The 10,942-nt window shown below is 62.7% G+C and overlaps 1 protein-coding gene across 2 annotated transcripts; it reads right to left on the bottom strand.

The window, feature by feature from the left end:
• Positions 1 to 1,885: 1,885 nt before the first annotated feature.
• On the bottom strand, positions 1,886 to 10,592 carry ALX3 (ALX homeobox 3). 2 transcript variants are annotated; one of them, XM_055139501.1, is made up of 4 exons: positions 10,299 to 10,592; positions 5,536 to 5,852; positions 3,170 to 3,298; positions 1,886 to 2,638 (listed from the first exon to the last, which is right to left on the bottom strand). In XM_055139501.1, exons 1-4 carry the CDS (start codon positions 10,573 to 10,575, stop codon positions 2,231 to 2,233), a joined length of 1,131 nt encoding a protein of 376 aa, XP_054995476.1. In that variant the 5' UTR covers positions 10,576 to 10,592; the 3' UTR covers positions 1,886 to 2,230. The 2 variants fall into 2 exon arrangements, with proteins under 2 accessions (XP_054995476.1, XP_004620136.2); XM_004620079.2 differs by having other exon boundaries at positions 2,450 to 2,901.
• Positions 10,593 to 10,942: the final 350 nt, after the last annotated feature.

Below are 10,942 nucleotides of genomic sequence, written 5' to 3'. Positions count from 1 at the left end.
GGCGACCACCAGTTCTAACGCTGTCCTGCAAGATCCAAGATTTAGGGCTCTGGAATGGGCCCTGCTGAGTTCCCTAGGGCAGCGGGGAGCCTAGAAGCTCCCTTTCATTTGTGGCAGGGAGGACACCCCCTTTCCTTTTCCAGAAAGGGTGACCAGAGGCCCGGCCAGCCGTGTAGAAACACAACCTCAACATAAGGTCTGAGGTCACATCCGGAGCAAGCCTGGGAGCAGCGGCACCTGGAGACCTGGGGCGAGAGGCCTAGGGTGTGGGGGAGAAGAGGCTGGGGGAGGGAGGGGGCTAATAGAAAGCAGGTGGAAGGCTGCCCTCCTCCAGCCAGGGGACAGTGGGAGAAGCCGTCAGCTCACAGATAATCCGGGAGCAGGCTCCGGGGTGCCCATCCATATTCATTATGTGTGAAGCGGGTGGTTGTAAAGTTCGCTTTCTCTTCATTTAGCTGTCACTGGACAGAAAAATATGAGCTGTGGGCAGATGCCCTGGATGGGAGCCAGTAGCTGGGCTCTGGCCTCCCTATGCCCTCCCCACCCCACCCCCCTTGGGCCGCCTCTCCCACTGGTTCAACCCTCCTCTCTGCACCCCCTCATGCTTCCTTTGCTCGGGCCTCCACAGACCCTCCAGCAGGGCTCTCCCTCTGCACCAGACTTGACAGCTCAAGGACTAATGCACCCCCACCCCAAGTGCCGGGATAGTAGATCCAACATTTTGTTGTCCAGGCCCCAGGCAAAGAACTCCTGGGTGCAGTGAACCTGGAATTAGAAGCCAGGGTTGGCTTCCTGGTCATTTGGTTTTGTTTTTAGGTCACACCCAGCAGTCTTCAGGGGTTACTCCTGGCTCGGCACTCTGGGATCACTCCTGGTGAGGCTTGCAGGACCATATGGGGAACCAGGGATCGAATCACATATGTGTAAGGCCCAGGCCTTAGTCCTTGTTCTAGCTCTGGCCCTCATGAGTTTTTATTGTTTAGGGTTTGGGGGCAGCTCCATGCTCAGGGGTCATTCCCGGCGGTGTCTGGGGGAATATGCAGTACAGGAGCTGGAACCCAAGCCCCCTGCATGCCATGCATGTGTCCCAGGTCTTGGCACCATCTCCCGGTGCCCACACTCAGTCTTGACAACCTGGGAGGGCCTTCACCTGGGCACTTCCCATCCCGCCACACAGCAAAGGCTCGCGCTGGAGCCTGGTGGGGCCGGAGAAGGAACTGACTGATGGGAAGGGCAGCAAGGAGCCTGCTGCTGGTCACGGGGCAGCAGCAAGGGCTTGGTTGCAGGCCGGCTCCTCAGCCTGGAAGAGGAGGTTGGGTGGGGCAGCTGAACTGCAAATGTGGTTGTGTTTATGGGGAGGCTGGGAGGGACAGGCCTGATTTTTCTGACTTCCTGGCTGCAGAGATAAGGCAGAAAGAGGGGGTGCAGGCTAGCATGTACTCTGAAACCACAAGAAAGGAGAGTCCTGGCTTTTGTCTCTGCCCCACAGACTTGGGGGGTTGTCTGGGGGAGCAGCTGCCCCACCCCCTCCATTCTGGGGTCCAGTGCAGAAGGCTCTCACGCAGAGCCCCACCTTCCCCCAACAGTCTGCTCAGTCTCCATCTCCACTTGCCCACTCTCCTCCATCTCCAACTTTCCCTTCCCCAAGCTCTGTTGTCCCAGCCGCCCTGCACCAGACTGCACCAGACCTTGAAGGGGGCACCTTTCTAACCTCCAGGGCCCCTGCTGGCCTGGCGGGGGACCTGTGCACACAGCCTGACACTCTTCACCAGTCTGAAAAATAGTGCCACCTTTATTTTGTTGGGCAGCCGTTAATCTTTCTTTTTAATTCGTTTGGTTTTTGGTTGGTCTTTATAAAAATGGGTTCAAGATCTCAGGGACTCTGTCTGTGGAACTCTTTTATTCTTACCAACTTCCGTTGGATTAACGGAGGAGGCCTATAGTTTGAATGACATAGCTCTGGCCTGATCCCATGGAAAAGAATAGAAATAGGTGATGGTTTCTGGTGGAATCTCCGCCCCTTGGATGGGGCAGATGACTCCATAGCACGCTCAGGGTGGGACCACAGGGCAGGAGGGTGGCTAAAGCAGAGGACAGGGCCACCACCGTTCAAACCCACGCTGCTCCCAGCCCACCGGATGCATGCCTCCTGGCGGCAACCAGGAGAAGTGTGAGCTTAGGCAGTCCGTGAGCTTAAGACATGGGCACTCGGGCTGGTTCAAGTGTCCTCTCATTTTCCTGAGTTCCCTCCTCGAGGGGCCCATTCAGCTGTGTCAGTTAAGCCTGGACGAAAAGCCTGGAGGAAGGCGGCGGCGGGGCCTTCCCCCAGCCCAGAGTTGGGTGAGAGGACCAGTGTGCAGTAGGAATGCTTTGAAGCCCCCTTGCTGCTAGGCAGCCCCGCCTTTCTCTGCGGCTGGTTGCCGGTGGGAGGCGGAGGGTCCCTGCTGTTCCGCCCAGGCCTCCGGGAACCATCTGGGCTGGGAGGCAGAGGTGTGTTCAGATGCTCTCTGGCATCCAGGCAGGGGTGCGGCGGGAGCAGCGGGGGGCAGGGTGGGGAAGTAAGGAGCTTGGTCCAGGAGCCCACCCCGCTGCTCACGTGGTCCAGTTCAGCAGGCTGGGCGGCTCCTTGGGCTTCACCCTGAGGGAGACGAGGCTGGGGGACTTATAGTCGCTGTCCGGGGAGGGCTCAAAGCTGTGGCCGCTCAGGGCAGGGGAAAAGCCGTGGAGGGAGTAGACGCCGGGATGGGCTCGGGGGGACGCTGGCACCCCCATGAAGCCAGCCACGTTGCTGTGAGAGTGAGAGTACGGAGACATGCACGGGGAGGGGATGCCCTCTGGAGACACAAGACAAGGCCCCCCAGGGCTCCCAGAGCCAGGCCCGGCCCACAGGGAGTTCTGCAGCTGCCAAGAGAGAGAGGGAAGCCCATGAGTGCCCCTGGGGACTTCTGCCCTGGACTCCAGAAACTTCCCCAGAAGCCTCCCCATGCCTAGGTCTGAAGCTCCCCCCTTCCTTTACCCACGACAGTGGCATGTCAGGAAGCCCCTGTCCCTGCTCCTGTGAGCACCTTCATTAGCCACCAGGAGTGGAAGTGGTGCTGCTTGAGGCAGCAGAATCTGACGCAGCTGGTGCAGTCTGCTGGGGGGGAAGGGGGGAAGGAGTGTCTCTCACCTGGGGGTGGCTGTCAGTGCGGGGCAGCACAGGGATGTCGTAGGCCGATGTGAAGGGATTCCGCCCCTCCTGGACCTTACCGTAACGCTCGCGCTTTCGCCACTTGGCTCTGCGGTTCTGGAACCACACCTGCCCGCAGAGAGAGGTCAAAGCATCCCTGAGGGGGATACTGGGTACTGGTGGAAGGTCTTTGACTCTTCCTAGCCCTGAGCTCAGGGGTGACCCCGGGGGGGGGGCGGGGCGGGGAATGGAACCCGGGTTGGGTGGCATATCCTTAAGCCCAAGGCAAGTACCCCAGCTCCTTCGCTTACCCACCACTGCACTGGAGGATCTTGAGTCACAGGAACTTAAAAACCTATTTTCAGAGAGCTTAGGAGGGGCCAAGAGGGTTCATGGGTCCCATGGCACCTCCCGCTGCTTCTCCCCACCTCCCCAGGCTGAGTCACGCCCTCTGGCTTTCCAGCCAGCCGGGCCCTGTTGGGGTCTTGAAACTTCGGGGATCCTGGCGACTGACTCCTGGGGAGAAGGAGAACCCCAGTGTCCCCTTTCCCTGTCCACCCACCTCATGGCATCGAAGGGCTGAGTGGGTCTGCTCCAATCTTCCTGCAGGACCACTGGGGTCCCCAGACAGTCCTGCCTCATCGCCAGTCCATAGCACCTTCTCCTTCCTCTTCACTGTTCCCCAGCTTGCCCATGGCACACCCCGCTGCCATATTGCCCCCTGCTTTCTCCTGGGACCCTGCCTGCACCCCCAGCCCAGCCCCACAGGCACAGCTATGTACTCTCCCCACCTCTCACACGCTGTCTGATTCTGGGGTCTCTGCCGTTAGTGTGCAAGCACTCGGCTGTCTGTGCTGCACCGTGTACCTGTCGGGCTTGGTGTAAGCTCAATGCCTATGACATCCGTGCGTGTTGCTGCATGCAGTTTGTGATTTCATCATTTAATAAATGGTCTGTTAATAACTCAGTGTCTGGTCTTTAGGAGGAAGCCTATCTACAAGGGGCTGGGGGAGTAGAATGGGGGACTTGGGACGGTAGTAGAGGGAAGCGGGTACTCTGATGGGGGTATGGTGCAGAAATGCTCTATGTATGAAACCTGCTATGATCAATATTATAAATCACTATGCCTAAAACAAAATTTAAATGAATGAGTGAGCAAATACGTTAGGCTCCAGAAGGTCCAAACTAAACCAAGCCAGACAACGCACCTGCTTCCCAGGGATGTATTGGGGAGCTGGGGCAATAGGACATGTGTACATGAACACACACACACACACACACACAAATGCCCCCCTGGCTGTCCCCAGGCAGGAAGCAGGGACCTGACGTAGAGTGGGGCCTGCCGCTCCCCAGGCCACCTGGAGCAGGCCGCCCAGCGCAGGGAGGAAGAGCACTGCCACTTATCCCACTGCCTGGCCCGTCTTCTCTGCTCTCCCCCCTGTCAGCCTGGGACCAGTCACGCCAAACACTCGCCAGCTACCCGCCGCCCGCTCAGAGCCCCGGGCCCTGCACCTTCCCATGTGGGCCTGTCTTAGCCTCTCAGAGGAACATCCTGACTCCAGGCCAGCTTCTGAACCTGGGACATTGTGGTGGTGCCCCCACCCCACCAGAGTCTGAAGGCCTAGGAAATGGGGGGATGCGCTCCCCTAGGCACAGCTGTCTGGCTGCCCCTCACCCCAGTAGTGTCGTGGGTCACCAACTCCAGCCTGCACCTTATGTAATGGGGGGTCTTGAATGCTGGGGCCCACCCTGATGGGCCCCAAAACAGCAGGACATGCTGGCAACAGTCAGCTCAGGCTGCTACCTGAACACGGCACAGCAGGACCCCACAGAGAAGGGGGAAGAGCCCCAGCCCCTGGGTCCATGCTGAGCTCAGCTGTGGCCAGCTCTGTGGAATGACTGTGTGACTGCTGAGTCGAGCCAGTGAGTCCAGCCAGCGCCGTGGCCTTCCCACAGAGCTCCCAGAGGCACCCATGGCGCAGGCGTGAGCTCGGCGGCAGGCATGGAGAAACTCTTCTGCCTCCAGGTCACCTCAGAAGCCCAGGTCAAGCCCTCTGCCATGCCTGCTGCTTGCACTCCGGAGCAGGCCTGTGCCAAGATGCTCCCTCCCACTCTCCCCCAGACTCTAGCTTGCCCCACGCTTCCTGGATTCCAACCTGCATCAGCGCCTTCCCTTCCTGCTCTAGCTGCAAACCCTCTTCACAGCCAGCGAGTGGAGTGTGGCGCCAGGCCCGGGGCACCGTCAGGCCTGCCTGCGGCTGTGGGCAGGGAGCTGGGGTGGGTACTGGGCAGGTCACTCTGCTCAGCACCAGGGCCCAGTATCTGGGTGGTGGAGGAGCGGGAGGGCCCGGCCGGGGTGCCCTCACCTGGACGCGGGCCTCGGTTAGATCTGTGCGCAGAGCCAGCTGCTCCCGGGCGTACACATCAGGGTAGTGGGTTTTCTGGAAAACTTTCTCCAGTTCCTCCAGCTGGAACGTGCTGAAGGTTGTGCGGTTCCGGCGCTTCTTGCTCTTGTTCTTGGCCAGCTCCATGGAGTCGGGGAGCCCCGGTGACAAAGGGACACGCAAGCTGGCCAGGCAAGGGCCCGGGGAGCCCTGCAAGTTCGAGGGCCCGTCCCTTGGGCCCCCCCGGCAGTCCAAGGGCAGCTGGGGGAAGCTGGCCACTTTGGTGGCCTTCTCCTCGGCTGCAATGGAAAACATAGAAAGGATGGGAGCGGAACCAGGGGTTTTTGTGGGTGGAATGGAGGGAGGGGAGAGGTTGCCGCCTCTGCCCCACCCCTCCACACACAGTCACCCCGCATAGGAGCTTGCCTGCTGCTGCGCCTCCAGCCGGGGAGGGGGCCCTGGGGAGCCCCGTGCTCTGTGGTCTGGGCGGATCCTCAGGGCCAGGCCAGAGGGGGTTCATTTCGGGGAAGCGCTTGCTCTGTGGTGGAGCATCCCCCAGGGTGTGGAGGTGCCGGGATTGGCGCCACCAGGCAGGGCCAAGTTCAGAGATGGGGGTGGGGATGGAAGGCAGTGGCTGCCCACACCCGCCCCTGCCAGGATGTGCCCGCCTGTCCCCGCTCTGCGGCCTCGGTTGGTTCCCACGTTCCTGCAACCACATGTGTGTGTCCAGGCCCAGGCCTGAGCAGGGCCCCTCTGGTTGGTCCTGTTGGGCCTCACTCTCTGAACCCTGAGTCTCAGGCCAGGGCAAATCCCCTCCCCCGGCCCTAAGGCATGAGGTATGAGGCAGGATGGGGCAAAGTAGCTTCTGATAGCAGTGATCCGGTACTCCCCAATACTGTGGAAGAGTGGCTGGGTGTGGAGGGGAAGCCCTTCCTTCCTCACAGCTTCACAACCCCCGCCTACTCAGGGAGTTTCTGACAGATCCCTGGCTCCCCCATTCTAGGGATGGGGACTCGCACGCAGCAGCCCACCAGCCCACCCGAGGAGTTTTCTCTCAGAAGGGGGTGGAACTCTGCCACAGGCAGGCATGGGGGTGAGGGGAGGCAGTGGTGAAAGTAGGTCACCCTGAATGCTCCCCACCCAATCCCTCTGGGAGCACCCCCAGCAGCGTCAGCATGAAATCTGCTCTTGACAGTTAGCTGGGGCAGCAGCAAGGACGCCAGGAAGACTCCGCTTCCCCTCAGTGGGGGCCTGGCCCTCAGGATGCTCGGGTTGGCACTTGTGGATGCTTGTGGTGTTAGGATCCAGGAGGGACCCACAGGCCAGTGGGGAGCCGGGTCCCCCACATGTCTGTGCTGTGGAGGGCAAGAGGGCAAAGGGGCCCTTATCTGAGGGGGATCAGTAACCTCCCAGGAAAATCCAGGCTCTGTACTAAGGTCCTCAGTCGGATCTGGGGGAGCCTGGGAGCCCTGGGGGCAGCAGGGGGTCACCAGGAGGCATCCAGTCCCTGACTTCCATTCTCCCTTGACACATTTTGGTTCTAGAGGTACTTTCATGTAGTGGGAGCTTAGGACAAAGGGCTCATGGAAATGGAACTGAGAACTGAGACCTCCCGGGACTCTGGAATGTTCCCATACCCTGCAAGCCTGGGAGGCTTCGGGGTTGGGCTCCAGGGCCTGAGAGAAGTCCCGTGGGACTCTAAGGCAGAAAAGAGGTTAGAATGAGTCCGGGGTGGGGTCCCACGGAACGCCCAGATCACGTCAGACAATTCCCCCAAAATCAGACCGTGGATCCCAGTAGGGTCTGTCCAGAGGAAGTGGGGTCTGGGGCTGAGACTCCAGACTTTCATTCCTCATCTGAAACCTCCTCATAAACCGACTGGAGGAACTGAAGCAGCGGGGGACTTCTGAGTACAGCTGCCCACCCTCAACCTCCCCAGAGGTCCAAACCTTTGGCTCCAGCTGCCTGGGAGCAGACAAAGGCTCCTCCGGGTCATTGCCTCCACCTCCTTCATCTGCCTGGAGAACTTGAGGGGAGGCGGCACGTCCCTTTTTGGGGGACAGAGGTGTACCTCTAAGAATGCCCAGCAATTGCCGAGAGAGGGAGATGAGACAAATGTCGGGCACCCCAGGCAGCCTCAGGAGGGACTGGCTGGCTACAGAACCGAATTTGGAGATTTTGCTCCAAGATGCTCATGGGGTGGTACTGGGGTGGAAGACCCGCGCACCTGGTGGGGTCCGGGGGTGGCTAAGGGGTAGGCTTATGGCCAGGGCTCTTGCCGGTGGCCTGCACAACCGCGGTGCCTGAAAGTCATGAGCTCAGCTCAGACCTCGGACCTCGGAGGCGGCCGCGCGGCTCTACTTGACATGGTTCACACGCCCTACCGCACTTCCCTATCCCGGGAAGGCTGCCGAGCCCGAACGCCTGCAGCCGGGGCTCGGTCCCGACCGACCCGACAGACCCCACTGAGCGCGCGGGTCTCTGGGCTCCCGCAAACTGGCATGCACAGAGACGCCGCGTGTCGGTTGCAGCGGCGCCGGGTCTCGAGGCCCCGGTAGACCTTGGTCAGTTCCTCAAAGGGCCACGGTTCCCGTGCGCGCATTTGCGCGGCCTTTCCAGGAGTCCTTCAGACCCCTTTCGGCGGTCAGGGAGCTGCGCCCGCGTCCAGGCGGCGGCGACCGGTAGAGCTCGAAGGCACTTTCGCGGGCTTTCGCGGCCCGTAGCGCAGCCCCCGCGCGGACCGCAGGCTGATGGTCCGCGCCGTCTGCACGCAGCGGGACTCCCGGGCTGAGTGCGGCGCTCTGGAGGCGCGCGGGTCTTGGTGAGGGGGGGCTTGAGCAAAGAGCGTGCTGCAGCTGGGGCGCAGCTGCGTGCTCACTGGTCTGAACTGGAACCGCCCCGGGTCCGTTCTTTTAAAAGAGAAATAAGGCGGGTTCCCCACTTTGCTCGCTTTGCGGCGCACAGCACCGAGGCCCTCCCCAGGGGTGACCTCCCGCCCGCTGCGCAGCCACAGACGAGGCTGCGGGGACTCTGCCCTCCGCACAGAGACGAGCCACTGAGCGCCTTTTGCGTGGGGTCTTTGCTCATAAACGGAGGTGCTCGGGGTTTACTTCTGGTTGCGCTATGGATCACTCCTGGAGATGCTGGGGTTGGGGGGGAATCATATGTGGTGCCAGGAATAGAACTGGGGTCGGTTGTGTGCAAGGCCCCAGTACTATCTCTCCTGCCCTCAAGTATAATCGTTCATTTATTTCTATTGCTGGTTCTCATTTTGCATTTTCCTCCTTTTTTAGGAAGTCCCCGTTTCCCCTTTCGTTTTGTCCGCCCTTTCTCTCCAAGTTCTTTACCGCTTTCTCCATTTACCCGCTTCGTCCGATCCTCTGCTCACTTCTTAATTCTTTCGTTCGTTCATTGGCTAGACACTATCGGCTCTGCCCAGCTCGCCAACATGCCCTTTTTGTCTCTCGCCTCTCAGCGCCCTTGTTTTCGATCCAGTGTCCTCCCTCCGTTTGGTGGCCGTTTGCGCTCTTTGCATTTCTTCCTGTACTTTTCGTTCTCGACGATCGATCCTCGTTCAGCGCCTTCAGGTCGCTTACGGCCACAGGGCGAGCTCCGACGCTGGGAGTCAGTGCGCGCCGCGTGCTGGACCCTGCGCGCCTGCCGGGGCTGGGCCTGCCCGACGCGGCGGCTCTCGGAGCCGTCCCAGGTACCTGTGCCCGGCGGTGCTCAGGGCGCTGTGCGGCCGCCGCCGTCTGGCGGGGATCAGAGGAGCCAGGCCAACTGCTTCTCATTAAGTCTCAACTGTGGTTTTTATCAGAAGAGCCTCTTTTAAAGGGCTCAGACACGCAGCTCCGCGGACTCGCTCATTTCCTCCGCTGACCCCCACACACCTCCCGCCCTCCCCTCCACATTCCCACCGCCCGGCTGGGCGAAGGCCGGGGCTGCGGGGCGGCTCTGCCGGGGCCCGCGAGGCGCCGGCGGGGCGGAGGCGGCTCGGGGGCCCGTGCCCGAGCGCCGAGCTGCGGGAGGGAGCGGCCCCCTTCGGGGAGGGCGCGGGCGCCGACTTCCCGCAGCTACGCCAGTGCAGCGGCTGGCGGTGGGGCTGCGTTCCGGGAGTCGCGGGCACCCCGGGCTTTAGGTCCGGGAGAGCAGCTCCTGGTGGACCCGCGGGGACGTAACAACCGGGAAACCCGGCCGTGGAGAAAGGCGGCCGTCGCCGCGCATACCGACGGGGAGGCCAGGTTAGTCTGAGAAATAAGAGAACAGTTACCCGGCATTGACCTGCCCCGCGCCTTGCACGCAGGCAACGCCCTGTCCGCCGAGCCCGGGCCTGGGGAGTGGGGGCCCGCGGCGGCCAGGCCGCAGCCCTCGGCGCAGCCCGGCGTGGCCACCCCCGCGGGCGCCACACACAAAAGCCGCCCGTCAGCCGTGGGACGCGGGGCCAGGGGCTCAGTGTGGCGCGATAGGCCCGGCCAGACCGGCTCGGTGGTCATCCCACCTCCGCTCCCGCCCCGCGCGATCTCTCCTTCCCAGGGCCCGCCGCCCTCGGCCCCTGCCCGCCGCGAGGTACGGCCGCCCGGCTCGGCCCCTGGTCCAGCGGCCTGAACCGGCTACGGCCGGGCTCGAAGGAGCCGCCTCGAGGGCCTCGAGGGCGAGACGGGAGTGGAGGCCCGGGCGGGCCCGGGGAACGCCGGCGAGCGGGTCCCGGCTGCGCCCTGAGCCCCGCGCCCCGCGCCCCGAGTTACCTTCCGCGGGTCCTTCGTAGAATTGGCCGCCGTTGAGCGCCGGGCCGGCCCCGAGGACCTGCAGGTACTTGGCGGGCGGCTTAGCCGGCTCCGGGAGGTAGGGCTCCAGGGGCCCGCAGGCCGGAAAGCGGGTCAGCCGCGGACCACGGGGAGGTGCAGGGTGCAGGTGAGGCACGGCAGTGGGGGTCCCTGGGGCGCCTGGAGACTCTTCCCCCGCGGCTGTGTAGGGGCTGGGCCCGGGCCCCACCGCGAAGGGCGCGCAGCGCTCGGGGTCCATGCCGACTCGGGGCGCACAGGCCGCCGGGGCTCCGGGGCTCGCGTTGCCCGCGCGGCCTGTGAGCGCCCGCCAAGGGGGAGGGACCTGGGCGCGGGGGCGCGGAGCCCCCGGGAGCGGCGCGCGCCGCGGGGGGCGGGGGACAGGGGAGGGGGCCTTGCCTCTGACTTAATGCTGGAACCATCCACGTCACGTGTGCCCCGCGCCGGTTAACCCCTCGGAGCCCGGGAGCCCCCTGAATCACCCCCTTCCCTTATCCCATGCCTTTACAGATCAGGGTCCCTTTTGTCTGCCCGTCTTGGAGAACCCCTTGTTCGGAGCAGCCGCCTGACATCCAGCCTACAGGCTCTTGCGCCTAAATGGGGAGAGA

The sequence above is a fragment of the Sorex araneus genome, chromosome 5 (genome assembly GCF_027595985.1).
Source record: "Sorex araneus isolate mSorAra2 chromosome 5, mSorAra2.pri, whole genome shotgun sequence".
Classification (NCBI taxonomy): Eukaryota; Metazoa; Chordata; class Mammalia; order Eulipotyphla; family Soricidae; genus Sorex; species Sorex araneus.
This window is presented reverse-complemented; position numbering and strand designations above follow the sequence as displayed.